The 24,525-nt window shown below is 30.3% G+C and overlaps 2 protein-coding genes across 2 annotated transcripts; one reads left to right on the top strand and one right to left on the bottom strand.

The window, feature by feature from the left end:
* The first annotated feature begins 6,121 nt into the window (after nucleotides 1-6,121).
* On the top strand, nucleotides 6,122-7,991 carry LOC130808560 (uncharacterized). Its single transcript, XM_057674018.1, has 3 exons — nucleotides 6,122-7,130; nucleotides 7,228-7,523; nucleotides 7,620-7,991. The coding sequence occupies exons 1-3, from the start codon at nucleotides 6,122-6,124 to the stop codon at nucleotides 7,989-7,991; spliced, it is 1,677 nt and encodes a 558-aa protein (XP_057530001.1).
* Nucleotides 7,992-16,804: 8,813 nt separating this feature from the next.
* Nucleotides 16,805-19,081, bottom strand: LOC130809104 (beta-galactosidase 16-like). Its single transcript, XM_057674735.1, has 3 exons — nucleotides 18,943-19,081; nucleotides 17,828-18,052; nucleotides 16,805-16,997 (listed from the first exon to the last, which is right to left on the bottom strand). Exons 1-3 carry the CDS (start codon nucleotides 19,045-19,047, stop codon nucleotides 16,887-16,889), a joined length of 441 nt encoding a protein of 146 aa, XP_057530718.1. The 5' UTR covers nucleotides 19,048-19,081; the 3' UTR covers nucleotides 16,805-16,886.
* Between the last annotated feature and the right edge of the window lie 5,444 nt (nucleotides 19,082-24,525).

Here is a 24,525-nt window from a genome sequence, read left to right as displayed (position 1 = left end):
CCTTGGAACCGAATTCGATTTATCGCGACTTCAGTTTGAATTTTTAAAATTAAAATTATATAAAAATCAATATGAATATAAGATTCAATTTTAAACCCATCTGAAATATTCGGATCGAAATGGACAGATGACCCGAAGAAAGTGCTAAGTAAAATTTAAAACTAAAATAATTAAAAAAATGAAAATAAAGTAATTGGTGAGGAAAGCTGGGAAGGGTTATAAAAAATGAGATGGCAGAGAAGTGTTACTGAGTAAGCAGATGGGCAGTGGGTGAAAAGAAAATCTCACCTTTAAATCAAAGGGTGTCCTTTTCTTGTGTTCATCCGTATACCTGCTCAGTTGCTCTTACTGCATCGCTGCACACAGTTATTTAACTTCTTACATTTATCATCTTTTATGACAACGTATAAAGTTACTTTGCCTTCTTTTATCCATTTTTTGTTTTTTTCGTTATCTTTTTGTATTATTTTTTCTCTTTACAATACTTTTTTTCATTAAATAATTAATTAAATCAAAAATTAGGACACATAATCATTATTAGTGGTGAAGCCATATGGGGACTAGCAGGAGAATGACCTTGCTAACAATTTTAATTTCATGGATTGATTAGTCTCACGGCCTATTTTCTTGGGTCGAGTTTGAACCTTGTGGATATTTTGGTTATATTATAAGTATTGCTTTAGATTTTTTTCCCTCACTTTTTATTTTCTAGCCTCATCTCTGCCAATATGATTCGTATAGAAACTCTAGGATAAACTTAGTGCATATTAAGTTATTTGGCACCGCTACTAATTCTACACACGTACATTTCTTACTCTCTAATCTCTACTCCACTAATTTAATTTACGTATTCTACTCTTGAGTCCCCTAGCCTACAAACATATTAAGTTGAATGCACATTATCTTATCGTGCACTAAGTCCACTTAAGAGTCAATACTTTGAGATGACTTGTATTATTAATTGGTGTAAAAAATGGGAGTAGGGTACTATTCCATTGATTTACAGATAATTCATAAGTAATTCCATAATGATTAATCTTAACCGTTTATTCTTTAAAATATAAAATTTGAGCCATTTATTTTTGGTGTTACTAAAGAAAAAAGTAAAATACAAATAAAATATTAAAAATAGCAATTGACATTTTTAAAAATTTATATTTTGATACAAATTATAAAATGTATTTGTGTACTACTAATAATCTCAAATTTAGTTTAAAAAATTCACAAAAATTATTACTAAAAATTTATTATAGTCGACTTTAAAAGCCTACCATTATAGAGTTACCCACCAGTTTTTACTTATAGAATTATACTTACTCCTCTCTTTTACTCATTTTATTTGCATAGTTTCAAATTACGTTATAAAAACATTTTCACACAAATAATGTAAAATGAATAGGACGAATAGGTTATCATGGAACGTGGCCTATTAACATGAAGTAAATATTTAGTTAAAATCCTTGTCAAATCATTAAAACCTTTATATTTTACTATTTGTGGTAGTAAATGGCAATGCAAGTCATTACTTTAAAGCCTAAAAATAATGTAGGAGTTACAGTTTCAGAATGAAGAAAAAGAACTGACCAAGAAGATTACTTACTGACTGTTAAAGCTAAGCTTTGCTACAGTGTTATAGAAGTAAGTTATAACTCACTTGCTACTTTTTTAATTATCAAAATTATTTGTCTACTCTAAATGTAAGACATATAGTACTTTCCATTAATTTGCGATAAAATTTTGTATAGATTTAACCTAGGCACGCTATTTTTTTTGTGTATCAACTTTAAAAAATATTAAAATAATAAATATTTTTTATTAGATCATAAATACAATTAAATGCAATAATTAAGAAATAAAAGTATATATTATTATTAATATATTGGTGCATATTAAAATAGTGTAAATCAAATAGTACAATACTTTTACTTAATTTGTTTAATGCTTTTTTTATCTTGTAAAAATAAAGAAATTCATGCTTCCATATGCCTGGCCAAGAGTGGCCTGTATCACACTGAAACTGGGATGCTATACTTTGCCATCAATCAGTATGACCTAGCTTTCCTGATTTTAGCCCTGCAATCTTCATTAGATGATTGGCAATAATTTTTAATCAATAATTGTAATCTGTAAATTAGTATAAAAAGAAAAAAATTATAATAATAAATAAATAAAATAAAAAAATATAAATTAAAATTACAAAACTTTCGCTCTATCAAATCGTACTACATAAGAATGCTTTGTTAACTTTACAAATCAACATTATTTACCAAGACTCCCTCGATAATTGGTATAGCTGCCTAATACCTCACATGTACTATACAAAATCAAGTATTTATTACATGATCGTTATTTTCTTGGCTTATTTGATGGTTAACCAACTCAGAAATCATATTTGATAAGTTAATGTTAAAATCATTTATTTAAATTAATTTTAATGTTTGGTAATATTTAATTGTTGATTGTTCAAAATTTTATTAAAGAATTAATAGGTTAAAAAGACAGAAGTTAATAAAATTTTTTAAAATTTTGATTTTAATGTTACCTTTTTAACTAATTAAGAGTTATTTATTAAATACTCTTTGACTTTTGACCAACATAAAATATTATAAGTCGAAGTCAAAAAACAATTTATAATACATTCGGAACTAAAAGCCTTTTTTAGTTCATTTGTCTTCATTAATTTTGTACACCTCACATTGATAATTTTATTAATATTGTATTTTTAAAAAAGCATGTCTACAAAAGACCAAAAGATATGCAAATGAGAAATAAATCTGTAGCAGATAAAGAATAAAAAAGTTTTTAGATGAGATTAGGAGATATAAGGTGGTTTCATCGCAAATTTGGAAGTATTAGCAAAATGGATGAACCGTTTAAATTTTTGAGTGTTGTAAATTGATTACTATTCCTTCCTTAAAAGAAATTTCCACTTTCTATTTTAGGCGTTTTATTTGTTGTTTTGATAAAAAATCTTTTCATTTATATCACAAATTTTGAACAAAAATAATTTTACTCATCCCCATTGTAATATTTTTTAATGATGCTTATGGTTCCACATATCTTCCACTAATTTCATTTTATCATTTTTATATTCCTTATGGTCCGCACATGTTTTCCACTAACTTTATAAAAACATTTTTATATTAGTTGTGGTCTCCATATTTTTTTTCACTTACTTACTTTTAATATTTTTTTAATATTTATGATCCATATTTTTCTTCCATCAAATTTATTATTTAATAAAATAATATCTCCACTATCTAAAAGATTTTATTTTTCTTAATTCCCGTGAACATTCGTTATGAGAACTTTATTAAGTAACGAATGGAGTAGTAGAAAGAGAGTACAACTCTAATTAACTTCAGTTCAACTATTGGGAGTATAATTATTTATTATCATTTTTCTATTGTCTTCGTTGATATCCATAACTATTACTAAAACAAACACTGTTGATATCATTACTTTTTAAAATTGCTTATGTATCACTTTTTTAAAAAAAAAATTTCGATCTAAAACTCAATGATGATGTCATTATTATTATGATTAGTGTTTGTAACTCTCACTTTTCTACTTTCTTATTATGACTATTATATTATTCATATAAAATAATTTTTTATTTTTAGGTTACATCATTTAATTTATTAGAAAATCATATATTTTATTTTATTTATTTTCAATTATTTATATAATCTTTATAATATTATTTAGTAAATGAGTATAGGATATTTTGAGATTGTTAATTTTAAGTTTTTTGTTTATACAAATATATCAGAAAATTTAGTAAAACCGTGCATTTAAAATTTTTTGTTTATACAAATATATCAGAAAATTTTGTAAAATTGTTATCACACGGGCATTATCTAGTTACATACTCCTCAATAATAATAATAAATAATAATAATAATAATAATAATAATAATAACAAATTTATGGAATTATTGTTCGTTGATGATCTTCTGATTTTCTCTAAAGCTGATCCTGATTCTTTGAAGACCGCTAGGAGTGTGATTCATGATATGGCAAGCACGTCTGGGTTGCATGCTAATAATAACAAATGTGCCATTTATATTGCGGGTGTTTCTGATGATGTCGCTCAGAATATGGTGGATGCTATCAGAGTTCCTAAAGGCTCTTTGCCTTTTCGTTATTTAGGCATTCCCCTCTCGGCCAAGAGACTCAGTATCCAAGATTGTAAGCCCCTTGTCAATAAAACTTTAGGCAGAATTCAACATTGGTCTAGCAGGTAGTTATCTCTTGCTAACAGGATTTAGCTTGTTAGGAGTGTCATTATGGGAATGCATACTTACTGGTCTCAGGTTTTTCTTCTGCCCTAGAAGATTACAAAGATAGTTGAGTCTGCTTGCAGTGCTTTTATTTGGTCTGGTTCCAGGGGCAAAGCTCGAAAGGCTCCCATTGATTGGAATCTTCTTTGTTTACCTAAAGCCTATGGAGGCCTAAATTTGTGTAACATGAAAATCTGGAACGATACTGCCTTGTTGTGAAACCTTTGGTTTATTGCTAACAAGAAAGATAGGTTGTGGATTCATTGGGTGAATGACTACTATTTGAAGGGTGTGGACGTGTTTCATTATTCTATTCCTAGTACGGTGTCCTGGATGTTGAGAAAGATTTTAGAGAGCAGAAATTTAGTGCCGAATATGATAATGTTGAATAATAAAGTCAAGGGTGGTAAATTTAGTATCTCTCAAGCTTATCGGGATCTATTGGAGCTAGGGAGTAAACCAACTTGGAGATGTTAAATTAGGCTGGACTTATTGTAAATGCCAGCATATTAATGGGGGAACACAAGTGCACACCATTTTTAATTTATCGATGTGGGATAACTCATCCCAACAGGAGAACTATTTGGTGCAATAATAAAGTAACTCCTAGAAGCCATATTTGTATGTGGCAGGCTATTCAAAATAGACTCCCTACTATTGACAGGTTAAAGAAGTGCCGTGTAGAGTGCAATGCTATTTTTAGTCTATGTAAGGTAGAAGATGAACTTAGAGACCATCTTTTTCATGGGTGTAAGTATACCAAGGAGGTCCGAGTTCACATTAGTCGTTTCTTCATAGGCATTCGTTGGCAAAACTCTTTTGCTAATGAGATTGAGTATATGTGCAGAGTTTGCAAGAAGAAGAAAGTTAAGGCTCATATTGTCATGATGCGTTGGACCGAGATGATATACAATGTTTGGTATAAGAGGAATTTTAGAATCTTTGAGGGCGTTCAAAGGTCAGCGGAGCAGCTTCCAAATTTGATCACCTTTAATGTTGCTGCCAGATTAGATGATGCTGATAAGTGTATTTTGTTGATTAATTAGCTTTTTTGTAGTTTCTTCTGATTTGGGTTGTTGTTTTTGTGTTGGTTGTGTGTTGTGTTGTTGTTGTGTTGTGCTTTCCTTGGTGTTAAGTGTCTTGTTATAGCTTTAGGTTGTAACAAGTTCTTTGAAAGTAATAAAATCTCTATTTTTCAAATAATAATAATAATAATAATAATAATAATAATAATAATAATTATTATTATTATTATTATTATTATTATTATTATTGAGGAGTATATAATATTAACGAAGATAATAGACTCCCTACGTAAAACACCTTATCTAAAATTGATTCGATGATCCAAATGAACACATTTAAATTAATCAGTTAACAAATCTGATGAGTTATGTTTACCAAACATCTCTTAAATGTTTTGACCACTTGGCCATCAATTTATGTTAAACTAAGCTAAAATAATCTAATAAATTATTTATCAAAACACCCCATAATTTAGTTACTGTTAGTCTGGAGCATCTATAGATTGATGATGGTGAAAGGCAAGCCTTAATATTATGAGGTGCTTTTATCTTTATTGAAGTGGGTTGTTATTACGGGAATATCATTGCAATATCATTTGGAATATTGTTGATTGGGAAAATATATTTGTCTAGCAAATAAATCTTGGGAGTATATTCAATATTATGGCAATTAGTTGTAATTAGTAGCATTTTCCTTATTTAAGAAAATCATGTAACATTTATATGCCCTCACATGGTTAATTCAAGTAAGGCAAATTGTGGTCAATCTTTCATGGTATCAAGAGCAAAACAAATTTTTTTCTTTTCATAGCCATGGCTGGCAAAGATGGTGCGCCATCACCATCACACAGAATTGAAATTAATAATCCATTCTACCTCGGTGCCCATGATAGGCCGGGGGATTTTATCACACCCATTAAACTCAAACTTGATAATTTTGATGCTTGGTCACATGCCATTAAAGTTGCTCTTTGTTCTCGTCGTAAATTCGGTTTTCTTGATGGCACAATTACGGATATTGTGTCACCCGCAACAAAGGAGGATTGGGTTGTGGTACACTGTATGCTCGTGTCATTGCTCATGAATACAATCGATCCTGAGGTAAAATCTATGCTTTCAAATTATGATAATGCTAAACAATTGTGGGATGATTTGCATGAACGGTTTTGTATTGTGAATGGACCTCGGATTCATCAGTTGAAATCTCAAATTAATAAATGTGAGCAAACTAAAACCATGTCTGTTGCGATTTATTTTGGAAAATTAAAAGTTTTGTGGGATGAACTTGCTCAATTACAACCTTTAATTTCTTGTAAATGTGGCCAATGTACTTGTGATGTTAGTAAGCAACATGTAAAGCGTCGTGAAGACGATATGTTGCAACAATTTTTGCTTGGTTTGTATTCCGAGTACTATGCGCACATTAGGTCCAATATTCTTGCTCAAGATCCTTTACCATCCTTGAATAAAGCCTATCAACAAGTATCTCAAGAAGAACTTGTACGTGGCTTTGCACGTGTCCAAGACGAATCCTTCCCTCCAGTGGGGTTTGCTGTTCGTGCGGCAGTAGGTAGGGGTCGTGGTGTTGTGAAGCCTGCCTCGGTTATCGTTTGTACTCATTGCAAGAAGTCGGGTCATTTGGCTTCACACTGTTATGCTCTACAAGTGTGTTCTCATTGCAGCAAACGAGGTCATGATATCACTCGCTGCTTTGAAATTGTCGGTTATCCTGAAGGCTGGACCGTGGGGAATCGAGGCAGCAAGTCATCTGGTCAAAATCGTGGAATGGTGCGTGCCAATGCAGCAGCAGCCACTGGCGACAGTATAGTAGGATCAGCAGCAGCTGCTGCCAGCAGCAGCTGCTGCCAGCAGCAGCTCTTCAGCAGAAGCTGCATCTGCTCCGTCAGTCTTCATGGCAGCTCCTTCTGTTCCGTCTTCAAATGGTCGGGTTTTCACGGCTGCAAAGTGGAAAGCTATCATGGGTTTCTTTGGTAATGATAAAATACCGGAAAATCGCTTGAGTGGTAAGTTCGATATTACTTCTTGGATCATTGATACAGGTGCAACTCATCATGTCACTGGAGAAAAATCTTGGCTATTTGACATTACAACTATACATTGTCCTGTGGGTTTGCCAAATGGTGATAATGTTATTGCATCTATGGAGGGTTCGGTTTATTTGTCAGATATGATCACTCTTCATCACGTTCTATATGTTCCTAACTTAAGTTGTAATTTACTTTCTGTTTCGCAACTTAATAATAATTTACAGTCAATTGTCACATTTAACTCTGATATGTGCTTGATACAGGACCACATGAAGGCTTTGATTGGAACGGGAGTTAGGCGGGATGGACTATACTACTTCAGCAAACCGAAGGTGGTGTCTACTATTGAAGCTTCATCTGATGTGGAGTTGTGGCATAGAAGAATGGGGCACCCTTCTGAGAAAGTAGTTAAGTCTCTTCCTCATGTCAGTAAATCCAGGAGTAGTTTGAATAAAAATTGTGAAGTCTGTTTTCGTTCTAAACACCATAGAGACAAGTTTCCTTTAAGTACTAATAGTTGTTCTCGAATTTTTGAGAAAATTCACTGTGATTTGTGGGGTCCTTATCGACATGAGTCATCGTGTGGTGCTCGTTATTCTTTGACTATTGTGGACGATTTTTCAAGGGCTGTATAGATTTATTTATTGATTGATAAAAAGGAAGTTTTTCAGATGTTTATGACTTTTGTAGCTATGGTGGATAGACAATTTGGCCAAACTATTACTATTGTGCAAAGTGATAATGGCACTGAATTTAAATGCTTGCTTGGTTATTTTCGTGATAATGGTATTCTTTTTCAAACCTCTTGTGTTGGTACACCACAACAAAACGGGCGGGTGGAGAGAAAGCATAAGCACATTTTAAGTGTTGGGAGAGCTTTGCGTTTTCAAGCCAATTTGCCAATTTATTTTTGGGGTGAGTGTATTCTTGGTGCGGCACATTTGATTAATCGTACTCCCACACCTCTTCTTCAAAATAAAACACCGTTTGAAATTCTTTTTAATAAATCACCCACCTTTGATGCTATTCGTACCTTTGGATGCCTTTGTTTCGCACATAATCAAAACACGAAAGGTGACAAGTTTGCTAGTAAGAGTAGGAAGTGTGTCTTTATCGGGTATCCATTTGGGCAAAAAGGTTGGAGATTGTATGATTTGGATACAAAGGAATTTTTTGTTTCTCGAGATGTTAAATTTATTGAAAATGTGTTTCCATTTGCTAGTCCCGATAATGTAAATATTGAGTCTAGTGATGATTACAATGGTGTCATCCATGAGGATTTTGCGGACATTGGTTTGTGTGATAATGAATGTGATGATGAGGTGCCTCATTATGATCAAGGAGGGGTAGATACCAATCATAACCACAGGAACCAAGCCACCTTGCAGCAGTCCCCGCCCAGCTGCCAACCCACAAACGTTGCCTCTTGTAGCAGCTCTGACACAACTGTTGGGTTCAACTCGCCACTCCAACAGTCCTCGTCTAGCGATACTCTTGTTCAGCAGCCTCTTGCTGACCAAGAAGACCCTCAAGCATCCATCGAAAATATGGGCCGTGGATTTCGTAAAAAATATCCTTCTGTCAAGCTTCGCGACCATGTTACTCACACTGTTTTTGCTAATAGTCCATCTCTCCCGACTTCAGTTTCTGATCAACCTTCAGGTAATCCGTATCCTCTTGCACATTATATACATTGTGATAATTTTTCTGTACGTTACCGAAAGTTTATTACAGCAATAGTTAGTAACAATGATCCGAAGTCTTTTAAGGAGGCAATGAAATACAGCGGTTGGAGACAGTCCATGCAGGAAGAAATTCGAGCTCTTGAAAACAATGTTACATGGACCTTGGAGCCTCTTCCTCCGGGCAAAAGAGCTCTCGGTAGTCAGTGGGTTTACAAGACAAAATTTTTGTCCAATGGTGAAGTTGAAAGACTCAAATCTTGGTTGGTAGTTCTGGGGAATCATCAGCAAGCAGGTATTGATTACACTGAAACTTTTGCTCCAGTTGCTAAAATGACTACTGTTCGAACTTTTTTGGCAATTGCCGCTTCTAAGAATTGGGAACTTCACCAAATGGACGTTCACAATGCTTTTTTGCACGGTGATCTTGATGAAGAAGTCTATATGAAGTTGCCTCCTGGATTTGAGAGTTCTGATCCTACTCTAGTTTGCCGATTGAGAAAGTCGTTGTACGGCTTGAAACAGGCTCCCAAATGTTGGTTTGCAAAATTAGTCACGGCACTGGAAGAGTATGGTTTTCTTCAATCTTATTCAGATTATTCATTATTTACATATACTAAGACAGGTATACAGATTAATGTCTTAGTACACGTTGATGATCTTGTTATATCTGGGAATGATTCCGCTGCGTTGTGTACTTTCAAGTCTTATCTTAGTGATTGTTTCAAAATGAAGGACTTGGGTCCTTTGAAATACTTTCTGGGTATAGAGGTGGCCAGGAGTTCTGCAGGTCTGTTTTTGTGTCAACGAAAATATACTCTGGACATTATTTCTGAAGCAGGAATGTTAGGCGCTAAGCCGATTGGCTTTCCCATAGAGCAGAATCATAAACTTGGATTAGCTAATGGCGAATTACTTCAAGATCCAGAGTCGTATCGGAGACTTATTGGTCGACTGATATTCCTTTCAGTTTCCCGTCCGGATCTGGCATATTCTGTTCACATCTTGTCTCAGTTCATGCAGGAACCCAGAATTGAGCATTGGGAGGCGGCCTTACGGGTTGTTAGATATTTGAAAGGGACACCGGGACAAGGTATTCTTTTGAGTGCCGACTGTGACTTAACTTTACAAGGATGGTGTGATTCCGATTGGGCAGCCTGCCCCGTCACTCGACGTTCCCTTACAGGTTGGCTCGTGTTTCTTGGCCAATCTCCTGTGTCCTGGAAGACAAAGAAGCAGCATACTGTTTCACGGTCATCGACTGAGGCCGAATACCACTCTATGGCTGCCCTCACCTGTGAGTTAAAGTGGTTGAAAGGTTTGTTGTTAAGCTTGGGTGTGAACCATCCTAAAGCAATTCCATTGTTCTGTGATAGTCAATCTGCCTTACACATTGCAAAGAATCCAGTTTTTCATGAACGGACGAAGCACATCGAAGTCGACTGTCATTTTGTTCGAGATGCAATCAATGAGGGTTTAATATCTCCGTCTCATGTCTCTACATCTTCTCAACTGGCCGATATCTTTACTAAGGCTCTTGGTAAAATGCAATTTGATAAATTACTCTCCAAGTTGGGCATTCATGACCCTCATGCTCCAACTTGAGGGGGGGTATTACGGGAATATCATTGCAATATCCTTTGGAATATTGTTGATTGGGAAAATATATTTGTCTAGCAAATAAATCTTGGGAGTATATTCAATATTATGGCAATTAGTTGTAATTAGTAGCATTTTCCTTATTTAAGAAAATCATGTAACATTTATATGCCCTCACATGGTTAATTCAAGTAAGGCAAATTGTGGTCAATCTTTCAGTTGTTGTGAATATATGGAATTCCCTCCCTTTCTAACAAATTTCTCACAAAAATATTTACAAAAATTAAGAAAAATAGAATATTTTAGATAGTGAATGTATTATTTAATTGAATAATAAATTTAATGGGAGAAAAGTAAAAATTATAAGCAATAAAAAAATATTAAAAGAAAGTTAGTAGAAAAAAATAAAAAGACCACAACTAATAAAAAAATATTTTTATTAAGTTAGTGGGAAACATATAAGGACTATAAGGAATATAAAAATATTAAAATAAAGTTAATGGAAAATGTGAGGTCATAAGCATTATAAAAATATTAAAGTAAAGAAGGTTATTTTTTCAAAAGATTTATGATATAAATAGAAAGATTTTTTTTTGGAACAATAAATTAAATACCGCAAATTGACAAATGGAAACTTATTTAAATAGTGATGGAGAGTAAGGGGCCATCATCATGGAGATAACTTTATTCAGATATCAAATTTCTATCATTTTCTCCTTCCTTTCTTTGCTATCCATGCGTATCTTTGCTCATCAAACTTTGCTTTCCCATTTTAGTTTTATTCCATTCTTCAATATAAATACAATACTCTTTCTTTTCTTTTTATGCTTTTTTTTCAATGATTGTCAATTATTAGAATAATTCTTAATTTTTACATACGACTTTTTAAATATCAGGTAGGCTGAGAAAAAAAGATGAGACAATAAATATAATTGACATAACATCTAACAATCAATAAATATGAACATCTAGTCATCACAGTCAACAACTCCATTAGAAGATTTTTACCATTCGTATGCAAACCCAGATCCATTAGAAGATTTCAAAAATTGAACCAAAACTCTAAAAACAAGGTAGATATGAAGTGGGTTTAATAGAGTTTTATACCCATGGCCATCAAGTCATCCTAATATTTTAGTACTCCCTCCTATTCATAGAGAATAGAACATTTGGGTTTAGTGTTATTGTATTGTTGTAGTAAGGATAAAAGAATAAAAAAGAATAAAAAAAATAAAAATTAAACATTTTCATTAAATTGGCACAATAAGAAAATATCTCATTCTTTATGAATAGAAGAGACCGAGGGAGTATTTGTTTAAGAATCCATGTCCCGCCTTCAGCCTAGAACTATAAGTAGAACAAAAGATGCATAGGCTTTGCTTTAGTGAAATAATGGCTAAAGTGATGATGAATCAGCAAATTGTAGTAGTAGTAGTACGATCCTCTAGTTATAGACTTGGTCCTATATTATTGTTGCTCTGTAAACCTAATAATGCTTTATGAAATAAACACATTGCTCTGTTTTTGGATTTTCCTGCATGCTGGAACCCTTTTTAAATTGACATGATTACTCTTTATTTATTTTATGTATAAATTTGTTAATGTTACGTATAGCAGTATAGATACATATTTGGATCAAATTTAATTGATATCAGAAATTATGATCCAGGATTGAAATCTATAACAATACTAATTTGCCGCGGTCCTTGACAGCTTCATTTGTAAATGAGGTGAATATTAAAGATATGTAAGGATTTATTTAAGAGGTGCTTACCCTTTTTAATAGACCCCACACCATTTTTAATAGCCATGTCCAAGTAAATAAAACATCTAAATTGATTCAAAAGAAGTATAAAAAAAGAGTTAATAGCACACAACCTTTGAAAATTACAAAGAAAATTCTCAAGAAAGTTATAGTTAGGAGAATAAATGATGTGTATTAATAGAAGGATGATTCGGGTAAATCATACTTAGAGGAGTTATATTGGTTACAGATCACAGTATGGAAAAAATTGTTCCAACTACCATGATTACTATGATGGTACTCACAAAGAGTTGATGGTAACCCAAAGTGATCAGAAATAGTCAAACCGGCACAACAGGTCTAGTAATTACTTGATTTGATTTCTTCATTTTGTAATAAAGTTAAAAGGAAAATTTCATATTAATAATTCAACTTTTTATTTATTAGTAGTGATTAATCTCAATTTTAGATTATTTTATAATAAATTAACTTTTGTTCTTAGTTTGTTGTCAACATACTAATAGGATATGTTGATAGCAAATAAAGGATAAAGGTTGAATTATCATAAAATAAAATGTTATGCTGATAGCAAACTAAGGGTAAAGATTAAATTATTAAAAAATAATCTAAACGTGGAATTATTCACGGCGGATGAGTGAAAGATTGAATTATTAATATCAAATTTTACTAAAGTTAATCGAGTCAATTAATGATACATTAGGCTCGACGAAATAATGATATAATTACCTTGCAAGCGCCTCATCAACAATTGCACTTATCTTTAAACATAAGTTAAAAGATAATGCTTAGATTCAAATTATGTACTGAAAATTATATTAAAAAAGAGTAAGCAAATAAAAATGCAAATGACAAAAATGAGGAATGGGAGTAGAGAAAAGATAACGATGAAAATATAAAACAGGATAAGATGGGGAATTGGGGGTGGGGAGAAGGGGATACCAATATACCATACCTTGCCTAGTTAAGTATGGTGATTAACGAAATGGTAAGGTTACAACTTACAAACAATGAAACAATCAATGTAATGTACATGTGATTGGTTGAAGCAAGGCAAGTAAGTTGGTTAGTGTTGATTTGTCAATAAAATTAGATGTCGACAGACAAGGGTAACCAACTTCCATATGCTTAGCTTCAATTCCCTCCCACACATGTTTGATGGTAAGGAAACCAAATCAATTCCTTTTTTATTTCTGTTGCCTAAAAGTCTTACCATTTATTTATAACATCTTAGACTTAGTTATATGCTTGGTATTTGTTTCTATTTTGTGGGTCCCACTCAATATGTATCTAGGACCGCCTTTGAAATTTAAAGGTCAGAGGCGAAACATTAATTACAGGTTTTTCTAATTATTAAATATTATAACATTATTGTTCTAGTTTTTTTGATTTTTTAGATGAGTCTGGAGAACAGATCCCTCTTGTCCCCTTATAAACAGAATGCAGTTAGTTGGATTTCAATGCAAAATGCAAAATGAGGTTCATAGGGGGCAGCTTATAAACAGAATCTTATCAAGGGTAGACCCACTCCTATATTTTGGTGGACCATACATGTATTGTTTATGAATTGTGACCTCATCCATTTCACTTCACTTCTTCATGCATTTTTAACCTCCTTTTTTTGTGATTTCTCTTGCCTTCATTTTTACATGGAATGGAAGAAAAGGAAGTTTCATCATCCTTATTGCATGCTCATCCCAAGCTTCATGCTTACTAGCCAACTCAAATTCTATGATGATGTTGGTCTCCAAAGTCTAACCTATTGATTTCCTCATTTGCACGTGTTCGTGCCAAAAATGTTGATTTGTGCAAAATATTTAAATTAAATTGATTCTTTTTGTTAGTACATATTTATGTGTCATGTGTCTTAATGAATTTGCTATATCGCCAATTATTCATGTGTTAATTTTTTTAAATATGTATTTCTTATGTTTTACTCCATTAAATACTTACTGCATTCACACTTTTTACTTTATCCAATATTTTATTTTGATTAGTTATTAAGTTATACACAACAAAAAGTTTTAAAATCTAATTTCATGAAAGTGTATTTTCGATTAGACGATTCAAATAAAATCTCACTTGACTAAATTTTTCTTACGCATCAGTCATATTTTAATAAAATAAACTTAAATAATAAATAGAATCAAAATTGTTATCATAAAAAGTATTTCAGAACGAAGAAAGTATATAATTTGCCATTTATACCTAGTTTTACATAACCTAACTAGTCAAACAGCCTTGAAAATTATATGCTACATATTTTAGACGCAAAATAATCATGATTAACGAATTCTTTTGGGTAACTCAAAATTAAAGCTGGTTGTACATATTTATTTTACCCTAAAGTTGAACATTCATTATAATTTGATGATATGAAGCTCATATTAACTCCAACGTAAAGTTAAGGGGTGAATCTACACCTAATAAAAGTTATAACTAGGGTAATTAGGCGTTATTATATAAAATCTTATTAATATTAAATTGTATAACTACTATATAACACAAAATAATAGAGGTCGAGTTAGATAATTAGCACAAATTAATATAAAAATGATTATTCGACTTATTTTATACTAGTATTCTGAATTCGCCCTGATTATAAGGTTATTTTTTTGATTCATGACCTATTGAATTTTAAGGCAATATGTGCAAATTTATGATGCCAACTTTACCAAAAAAGGGAAGTCCAATTTAATAAATTATTTAAGAAGAAAGAATGTTGATCTTGACTTGGGCAAATATTATTCATACACAAAAGAGGTGGGTGAGACATTTTCTTTTAGGCGTCCGAGGGTTTATCGAAAGGCAGATAAAACGCCTCAAAGTTGTAGCAAGTTAGATGATACAAGTAAACTATACAATAAAGTGGGTTGGAAATTGAACATTAACCAATACATGGAACCTTAATTAAGAATGTTGTTTACCTACTTAATTAGAAGTCAATATCACATACTACATACCATCACTTATGTTTATCGTAATCAATTTATTACTTAGAAAAAAAATTAAATTTTATCATAGTTAGAGTATATATATTATTGCTATTTTTTTGGAGGAGGTTGGATTCGTGATTTCGTATAACTCTTTTATTTTCTAAGCTTATTCTTACCATGCATGTACCAGTATCAATTAGAAAATAATAATGATTTTCTAACTTATACACCTCTTGTATAAATTTAGATAATAAATTTTGTAATTATTTTGAATTTAATTGCAAATATAATCCTCTAAAATAGGTAAATATAATAATATTTTAGAAATTATTTTAAATGGAAATTTCAAATAATTATTGATTTTATTGTCTAAATTTATAGATCTGATGTATAGATTAGAAAAATCGTAACTATAATTAAAAAAATACTTTCTTTATTTTACCAATAGATTAAGTGGAAGCATGTAAATTCACTATATGTGGCAACTTTCTTAAAAAATGAAAATGACATGTCCTTATCTTAAGGGTGTTAACTAAATCCGAAAAACATGGTAATTAGTTTTGTGCCTTTCATCAACATTGCACCAACTTTTGAAACTGATCAATGTCATTATCATAGCATTTAATAATATAAATATATGAATTTAACAAATTGTTATACTTGCCCCCCATATGTTTTTTAGAACAAATTATTGCTTAGACATATCTCTTTCTTACATGTAGATTGAGATGTTAATTAACAACCTTCCACTTTCTTGTTTCCTAAATTGAACTAGAGTATCCCTTGCTTTTTGTTTCATATTTTCCTCCCTCTCTCTTCTAAAATGAGATGGTTGACCTAGTCATAATTTATTCATTATTTAAATTGGTTAAATTAATCTTTTTCAAAATTATTACTAACACGAATAAAATAACATATATTCTGATCTCTTCAAACTTCACCTAATTAAAGTGCGAGCTAATTAATAGTATTAAGGTTAAGGGTAATACAATGTTTGTTCTGGGTACATAGTAGTCTTTTGGGAGGGGAGGTTTTTTATAAAGAAAACGATACATGTTTTAACTGAGATAAGATATATGTTTCTCATGGAAAAAGTAACCTGAGTGTTGACCAACATAAATACGAGCTTAGATTTCCCTAAACATCAACCAATACTAAATTTTGTTTCCAAGCAACTAACAAAAATAGATTGTTTGAAAATTACTTAATATTAATTCTTTGTTTGGTGTACTTTTTGGTTTCCATTGATTTGTATTTCTTTTTGCTTGTTTGTTTAAGCATTATGCAAATATGGTACATATCATGATGGAAAATATAAGGACACATAAATTAGCTGTCATTTTTAGCGTTTATTATGATTTTTTATTCACTTTTAATTATTTTTATTTTATCGCGCAAAAAGTGGAAACAAAATGATTTATTTGAGAGAAGTGGTAGTAGGGAACCAAATTCTTTATTTCAATCGTATTCTTTATTAATAATACTTAAATCTCAACCAAACTATAATTGACATGAAAATCAAGAGTTGTATATGATTCTCCTAATTCTATCTTAGTGAGAACATACACCAATAACTATGAGTACATTGGGTTGTTTGCAAGTAGTTGGTCCAAATGTAGCTGTTGAGGCATTGATCTCACAACTTGGCTTCCTAAGACATGCCTGCAATTAAAACAATAACGAAATTAGACATCAAAAATCTTTCCTTTTATATTAATTCCATAATAGAACATTTTTATTTTTGATTCAATCTTTTAAGAGCCTCATCCACTTTCTAAGAAAGATTGATGTTTGTAAACTTTTAACTTTATATATATCTTACTAATAAAAAATTACGATGAGACGTAATAAAACGATATAAAAAAAAAGAAAAATAACAGATAGATCACTTTAACACAAGTCTCTCCATAGAGAATTTTTTAAAACATAACAATTTTCGCTTTTCTCTCCTTGTTCTCCTTTCCTTTCCTAGTATTTTTTTTTCTCACTTGTTATTTAGAGAGAGTGTAAAAGAAATAAAAACCTTTACTATTTATGTGAGACTTAGCTTAAATACTTAATACCAAAAACTTCACTTTCGAACTCAATTTTTAAAAAAATTATTTTATGAAAGACAATAAATATAACAAAGCGTCTCATCACTGTGAATGTACATATCATGATATTCAGTAAATCTCGCTTAATTATAAAGTTAAGGTCCGAAGGGTAGATGACAAACAAACCATACACATATCTCCTCATGAAAGATCCATTAAGAGGAATATGGTCATTAAATCTCAAATAGCTAAAACTCCACCAATTTACAATAAAAATTAATGTAAATAAACAATTAGCTAAAAAACAAAAAAAAACACAATCAAAGGAAAGAATTAGGTTAATGTAGAATTTAATTTAGTTTGATTGATTTGCTCATTTACCATATATAATCTCTTTGTAGAATTATATGTAAAAATAAACAAAAAAATATATATATAATAGAGTATAAAATATACCTTTTCCACAATTGAAAGGGTATTGGAGGCATCACAATCGCCTTTAGAGGGAGTAGTATTACAATTACCATCTGGATTACCATAAGAAGCAAAAGAAATTCCAGATATGTTCATGCCCGTTAGTGGACATGAGATTTGTAACATATTTCCATCCGCTGCACTTTCACAAAACAATGTTGCTCCGGTATTTACACTTATTTTTGAACTCATTTCACCAATATTATTCTGAACTCCACACAATTTGCAAATTAATTTGGCAAAGTTAGATGCTAATATATCATAAGATCAATTAGTAAAACTATATATGTTAAAAATATTGATAATTGTATCATCGTTATCATATCCGGTGTATTCCGCTTATATAACTATGATCAGGGTTTAGGGAGAAAAGAAAGGCGGCAACTCATACTCATAAAGGAGAGTGCGACAAAAGAATTCCTCTACGAGAAAGATCTATCTACTTATTTAATCTGAGATATAATATCGATAATTGTATATACTTATTTAATCTGAGATATTATGTTTACCGTTTTTTAATAGCTATATTTCATCTAAAAAGCTATCACATAAAAGTAGTTACTAATAAAACAAAGGTAATATATTACTCCTATTTGAAAGGCAATTTCTTTTACTAAATTTATGGTAATTTGCAATAATTGCCATTAACTTCAAACCACAACATTAAACAAAAAAAATAATTTTCATTATTTTCCTAATATTATTCGAATTTTGTTTAATATCATGACAAATCGGAGTTTTATTTGTTTTATTGCTTGATTGTTATTTAAAAAAACATATGTACATTAAACGTTATTTGAAAATATTTATATCTATTAGTTAAATTTAATTGGAGCATGTACGAATTTACAACTATATTAAAATGAAGGTTTTGGGTTTAATTTAGGTTACTTTTTTCTTACCTTTTTTTTCCGTTCTGCCTTGTATAAATAAAATATAGTTTTGAAAGCTTGTGTTTAAAATATTAGACTTGTTTGTGCTTAATCTTAAATATTTTTAATTGTACTTGATTAAAACTAAAAATTATTTACATACTATATAATTTGATTAGAAAAATATGTAAATATTACGTAAAAAAAAGAATTAACTCTACATACCTTGATTTCATCATCATAAACTACATTTTTTTTTAGTGCCAGAGCCGAAAAGGTACACAAACTAAAACAAATAACAAAAGCAAAATAGAGATTGTTCATGGCCATCGCTTTATAACTTTTTTATATTTGGTGAAAATTATTTGAGATATAATAGAGTATTCTACAATGTATTACAATAAAAAGCCAGTTTATGGCCTTTTTATAGTGTATTAGTGATATTTTTAAATTTAATAATTTTTTTGTCAATTAATTCTAATGATTTTATACTATATTCAAATGATTCGTGTAATAATCACTTAAGATGTAATTCTGTATAAAATATTTTATAAGCATAATTGAAAGATATCATATCTCTTTATTAGTTTGTAAATATGATCACTTAAGAAAAATATTGTTACCTCTTGTTTTCATTTGTCATTTTTTGTTGTTCAATTTATTATTCACATAAAGCATTTTTATAATTATTTAACAAATTTTAAACAAAATTAACCATGTTCATCCTTATTTTATTATTTTATTAATGTTTATTGTCCCCACAAATCTTTCATTAATTTTATTTTAACCTTTATGTGATTACTTCATGGCCCTAAATATTTTCCAGTAATTTATAAAAATATTTTTTTAATAGTTATGATCCTCATATCTTTCCATTAATTTTCTTGTAATATTTTTTTAATGTTTATGACCTCCACTTTTCTTCCATCAAAATAATTAAGTCTTGTGAGTATTCGTTGTATTATGGTTATGCACTTATTACAATAAACTATGTCTTCAATTGCAGTGTTCATTGTGTGAACACGTGAGTTGTCACGCAAATTTCAAAAAAAAGAAAAGAATATATCACTTTATAAATTTGAGAGTAAATTCTAATACCACCAATTGAATTTGATAATAAACCTCCTTTAAACTTGTAATGAAATACTTCTTTTCCTCCTTTATTTGAATTGTTTAAGTCGATTTATTATTTGTTTAAATTCTAACATCTTCCTAAGAGTAATTCTAATTACACTTTATTACTCCCTATAATTAGAAGTATAAGAAGTATCATTTTGATATCTTTGGTGATCAATTGATCGTTTAACGTCTTATTTGGACTTTAGCCATTGCGAGATGGTCCACTAATAATCTTTGTTATGAATGGTATTAGAAGAGTGTGACTTGAATGCATAATTAATGTGCGCATTTATGTGTAATTTTTTGGTTCGGAATCCAATAAGTGTGTCAATGTAGGTGTATTAAGTTGAGTCTTGATGATTGTGGTTTAAAATAGAACTTAATGAAGAAGTGCAAAGGTTTAATTCAAGAGGCTCTACTATGCAAGTCAAGCAATGCTGTCAGAAGCCCTCTGATGTATCGCTCGACCAGCTCGCTCGGTCGAGCGAGCAGACAAAATGCAACCAAAAACTTTCTGTAGCCCGCTCGACCGAGCGAACTCCTATTTTGGTCGAGCGAAGTCTCTGATGCTCCTAGGATGTTGTTTTGACTCTTCAAGTATTTGGGGCTGTTTCATTATCATTTATTCATAGTTTTAATGTACTTAATGTTACTTAGTGTGGTCTCTCCCATAAATAAAGAGCTCTCATACACACATAAAATAATATAAAACACAACCTCTAAGCCAAACACATAGCCTTTTGAATTTATCTCTTACTCAATTGTAATACTTCGTTTGTAAGAGCGTTTTATACACCTTTGATATAATATAAACAAGAAACTACACACACGGAGGACTTAACCATCATTGGGTGAACCTCCTTAAATCTTTGTGTCCCTTTTACTAGTTTTACTTTATCAAACATTTGTTTAGTTCATTGTTATTGTTATTGTTCATCAAAGTTCTTAACGTCGTATCGATCTTGGCAAATTTATTTCAATCTTTTATGATGGTTAAAAGTCTATCGTATCCACATTCCAAATCAAAAAATAATCACAAATTCAAGGGGACTAGCAAATCTTTTTTTATGTTTTATTAGATATTATTAGAATATAATATCTTGCTATAATAATTCATTAATATCTTGCCATATTATTCCATTTCATGATCTCAACCCAATTAATTGACATCTATTTTTGAGAGGGTTTAATGTATATAATTTTACTTTATTCTTGTTATGATGATAAAACTAACAAAGAGATTATTTTTGATCGAACCTTGATAGCAAACGTCAAGTGCAATTATACATGGATAAAAAATACTGATGATTTATAAGTTAATTTGCTTTAGTCCATTATGATTTGAAATCAAAGAACTATAAATTTTTAGCCCCATCGAAACAATAAACATATCTTGCCCAATTATTGATATTCTTAATTACCTTAATGTAGTGTTTGGGAACAAATATTTCATTTCAATTTATCGATTTCAATTATGAAATCATAAATGAAGAATTTGAGAAGGACAAGGTTTGACTTGTTATTCTCAAATTTTCAACTTAAACTATTTTAAAAATAATAGTTGAATTTGATCCAAATCTAAATTTGAAAATTTTTTATTTATCAAACATTAAATTTGAGCCGATTTCAAATTTCTAAATGAAATCATCTTTCCCACATGAAAGAAATATATTCTTAATGATCATTAAATTAAATATAGTGGTAGTATAATGACAAATAATATTGTCTAAGAGCTTTGCAGTGTTATAATTTTATTGAAAATGGGTGATTTATTGGATTATGTGGAAAATAATTAATGCAAGTACAATATATCAATTTCTATACAAATTTTTTTAAAAGAAATTACTCCCTCCGTTCCTATTTGTTCTTCCTATTTGGGTATTTCACAAAGATTAAGAAAAAGAGAATCTTTGGTGGTAGTGGGTATTATTTTAATTATATAATAGTGGGAAGTAATGATTGTATTGGAAGTATGAGGTTATAGTGGGTATTATTTTAATTAAATAGTAGTGTGAAGTAATGATTGTATTGGAAGTATGAGAGAGAAAATAATTATAAATAAAAGAAAATGGGTACATTAAAAGAAAAGGGGGATTTTAAGGGGTAAAAGTGAGATAAAAACTTTCTAAAAATAGAAAGTATTCTAAAGTGGAAGAACTTTTGAAACTACCCGTTATAGTAATGTGGAAGATCAAAAAGGAACGGAGGGAGTATTAGTTTGAAAAAATAATTAAATTTAGGCAAAAATATATAATTAATAATTATTTATTCGATAATTAAACAATCAATATGTTGTTATAAACAATTTATATCATTTATTACTTTTTATTAAGAATATCACTCCTATGCTATTGAATCTTTGTATTAAAATGATATAACTCATACTATTACAGATAGCAAACACAATATCATAAGATAAGGAGTACTAATTGACTCATTTAACATACTTAATTTAAAATGATTCTCTCAATATTCTCTTGAAGATAGTAATTTTTTATCAATACTAAATAATATAGATAAGAAAAAAATATTTAAGAGAATTTTCTTAAATAAGATAGGTTAAATGAGGTCATTGTCTATTTGACGCCACATAACTTTATGCCCCTATAGATAGGTTAGATAAACCCATTTTTTAATATTTTCATTTGATGATGTCGACTTAGCTAATACGGTATTTCTAACTTATGCACCTAATGCATAGATTTAAATTATAAATAGGTAAATTTATTGACATCAGATTGAAATAATTTTCTAAAAATTTAATATAATTACTAATTTTAGAAAATATTACAAATCATATTACAATAAATTTACTAATTTTATAAACTAAACATATGCAACTATGTATATGTTAGAAAAGCTGAAATTAATATTTTCTATGTGGCGCTGAATTTTGAATTTACAGTGAGGAAGTAAATTCTAATAATCGACAAGATTTACTCTCTCGAAATGAGGTAGCTAGAAGTAAGTAAGTGTCTAGAAAAACTCCAAGTCTAAGCAAATGCAAGAATAGTGGAAGGAAGAGAGCACAGGAAGACATTCCTTAGATGGAAATATACCTTCATCCTTTTAACTGGTTTTAATAGTATGTTGTTTTCCTGGGGAATATGCATTTGCAGAAACATTAACTCCCCTTTTTCTTCACCTTCTAATGGAAATCCTTTTCTTTTGGGATTAGACTTTTCACTGCAATTTTTCATGTTTGCATAATTTACTGTATCTAAATGAACAGCAAGCAAGCTAAACAGGTGTACACTGTTTATATAGTTTCTTACTGTTAAAACTAGAGACATAGGTCCTTTCCGGTGTTTAGGCGGGTATAATTTTAATCCGACCCGAAATTAATCTGAAATTTCATCGAATATTAGTAAGTCATAATTTAGAAATTTCAACTCATCCTAGAAAATAATAATCCGATCTTACCGTTTTAAACCTTTGTTAGTTCAACGATAAAACTTTTAATTGTACGTCATCTTTTTTAGTTGGGATCCGTTGGGTTGACCTAAATGTATCCCAAACTTGACAAATCTGACACGAAACGCGCCTTATCCAAAATCTGCCAGACCCGAAAATGACCCAATTGTAAACCTCCTCAATTGACCGTTTTGACAAGTCTAGAATACTCTATATAAATATCTTAATCATAATCTGATTTACTTTTTATATATGAATTAATTTTAATTGGTTCGATCATACATTATTTCAGTTAATCGGTCAATTATGAACTACTATAATTAACACTTAACAGTTTCAAAGTGAATTTATCTACCATTTTTTAGGGCTTTGTCTTCTTACAATTTTATGTGTAAAACGGGTGCACGTGCACGTGCACGTGATTCTTATCTGTATCACCAACAGTAGTAGCAAACGTAAACCACTTTGTTCTGTTTTTATTCCACAATTTTGAAGTTGTTTCTTAAAATAATACACGGATCAATATAAGTGGACCTCAAAGTATCCGTTATTAAGCTTAATTACAAAGAGATGAAATGAAAGTAGTGTATTTTAACTTATTTTCAAATCCATTCAAGATTAATAAGTTTAGTACTTAAGATTAGCCTATTACCAATTAGGCCAAGAACAGCAACAAGACAATTTTAGGCATATATATATCATATGCGAAACTGCTAGAAGACATCATCTAAAAAGAAAACTGAATCTCACAAAATACTAACTCTTTGTTATAAGAATGACAACGAATCTTATAATCGAATTTCATATGATCTGACTTTATTTGTATTTAAAATGTCGTAAAAATTATCGATATTAGCCTATAATTGAAAATTTATTTGTGTTTTATGATGCAATAAAATTTTCAAAACATAGAGTACAAAAATTGTTCTGTAGGCAATGCATGATGTTTTGATTGAATGAGATGTTTGTTATTGGTGTAACTACTAACTAATAAGCTTGGAAAAGGGAAAGGGAATGGAGGAGGTCAATATGCTTGTAGTATAGTTTGGAAACCATGTGAATTTTGAGATTAGATTAATTATCATTCCCTAGTTTTGTTGTCATAAAATATACTCCCTCCATTTTATTATAAGTCTCCCTATTACTTATATATATATATATATATATATATATATATATATATATATATATATATATATATCAATTTTTTAAACATACATAAAATAAGTGAATAAATTTTTAATTTATGCTTGTGGGTTCAAAATTTCAAATAAA

Source organism: Amaranthus tricolor, chromosome 3 (genome assembly GCF_026212465.1).
Source record: "Amaranthus tricolor cultivar Red isolate AtriRed21 chromosome 3, ASM2621246v1, whole genome shotgun sequence".
Lineage (NCBI taxonomy): Eukaryota > Viridiplantae > Streptophyta > Magnoliopsida > Caryophyllales > Amaranthaceae > Amaranthus > Amaranthus tricolor.
Note: the sequence above shows the minus strand (reverse complement) of the source record. Positions and strands in the feature narration are given on the sequence as shown.

Coding starts and splice junctions, on each gene's coding strand:
- LOC130808560 (XM_057674018.1), top strand. CDS start 6,122: ATGGCTGGCAAAGATGGTGCGCCATCACCATCACACAGAATTGAAATT. Junction 7,131..7,227: donor AGCAGCAGCCACTGGCGACA/GTATAGTAGGAT, acceptor TCTTCATGGCAG/CTCCTTCTGTTCCGTCTTCA. Junction 7,524..7,619: donor CTCTTCATCACGTTCTATAT/GTTCCTAACTTA, acceptor TGCTTGATACAG/GACCACATGAAGGCTTTGAT.
- LOC130809104 (XM_057674735.1), bottom strand. CDS start 19,047: ATGGCCATGAACAATCTCTATTTTGCTTTTGTTATTTGTTTTAGTTTG. Junction 18,053..18,942: donor TTTATGATGATGAAATCAAG/GTATGTAGAGTT, acceptor TGTGGAGTTCAG/AATAATATTGGTGAAATGAG. Junction 16,998..17,827: donor CCCTTTCAATTGTGGAAAAG/GTATATTTTATA, acceptor TTTTAATTGCAG/GCATGTCTTAGGAAGCCAAG.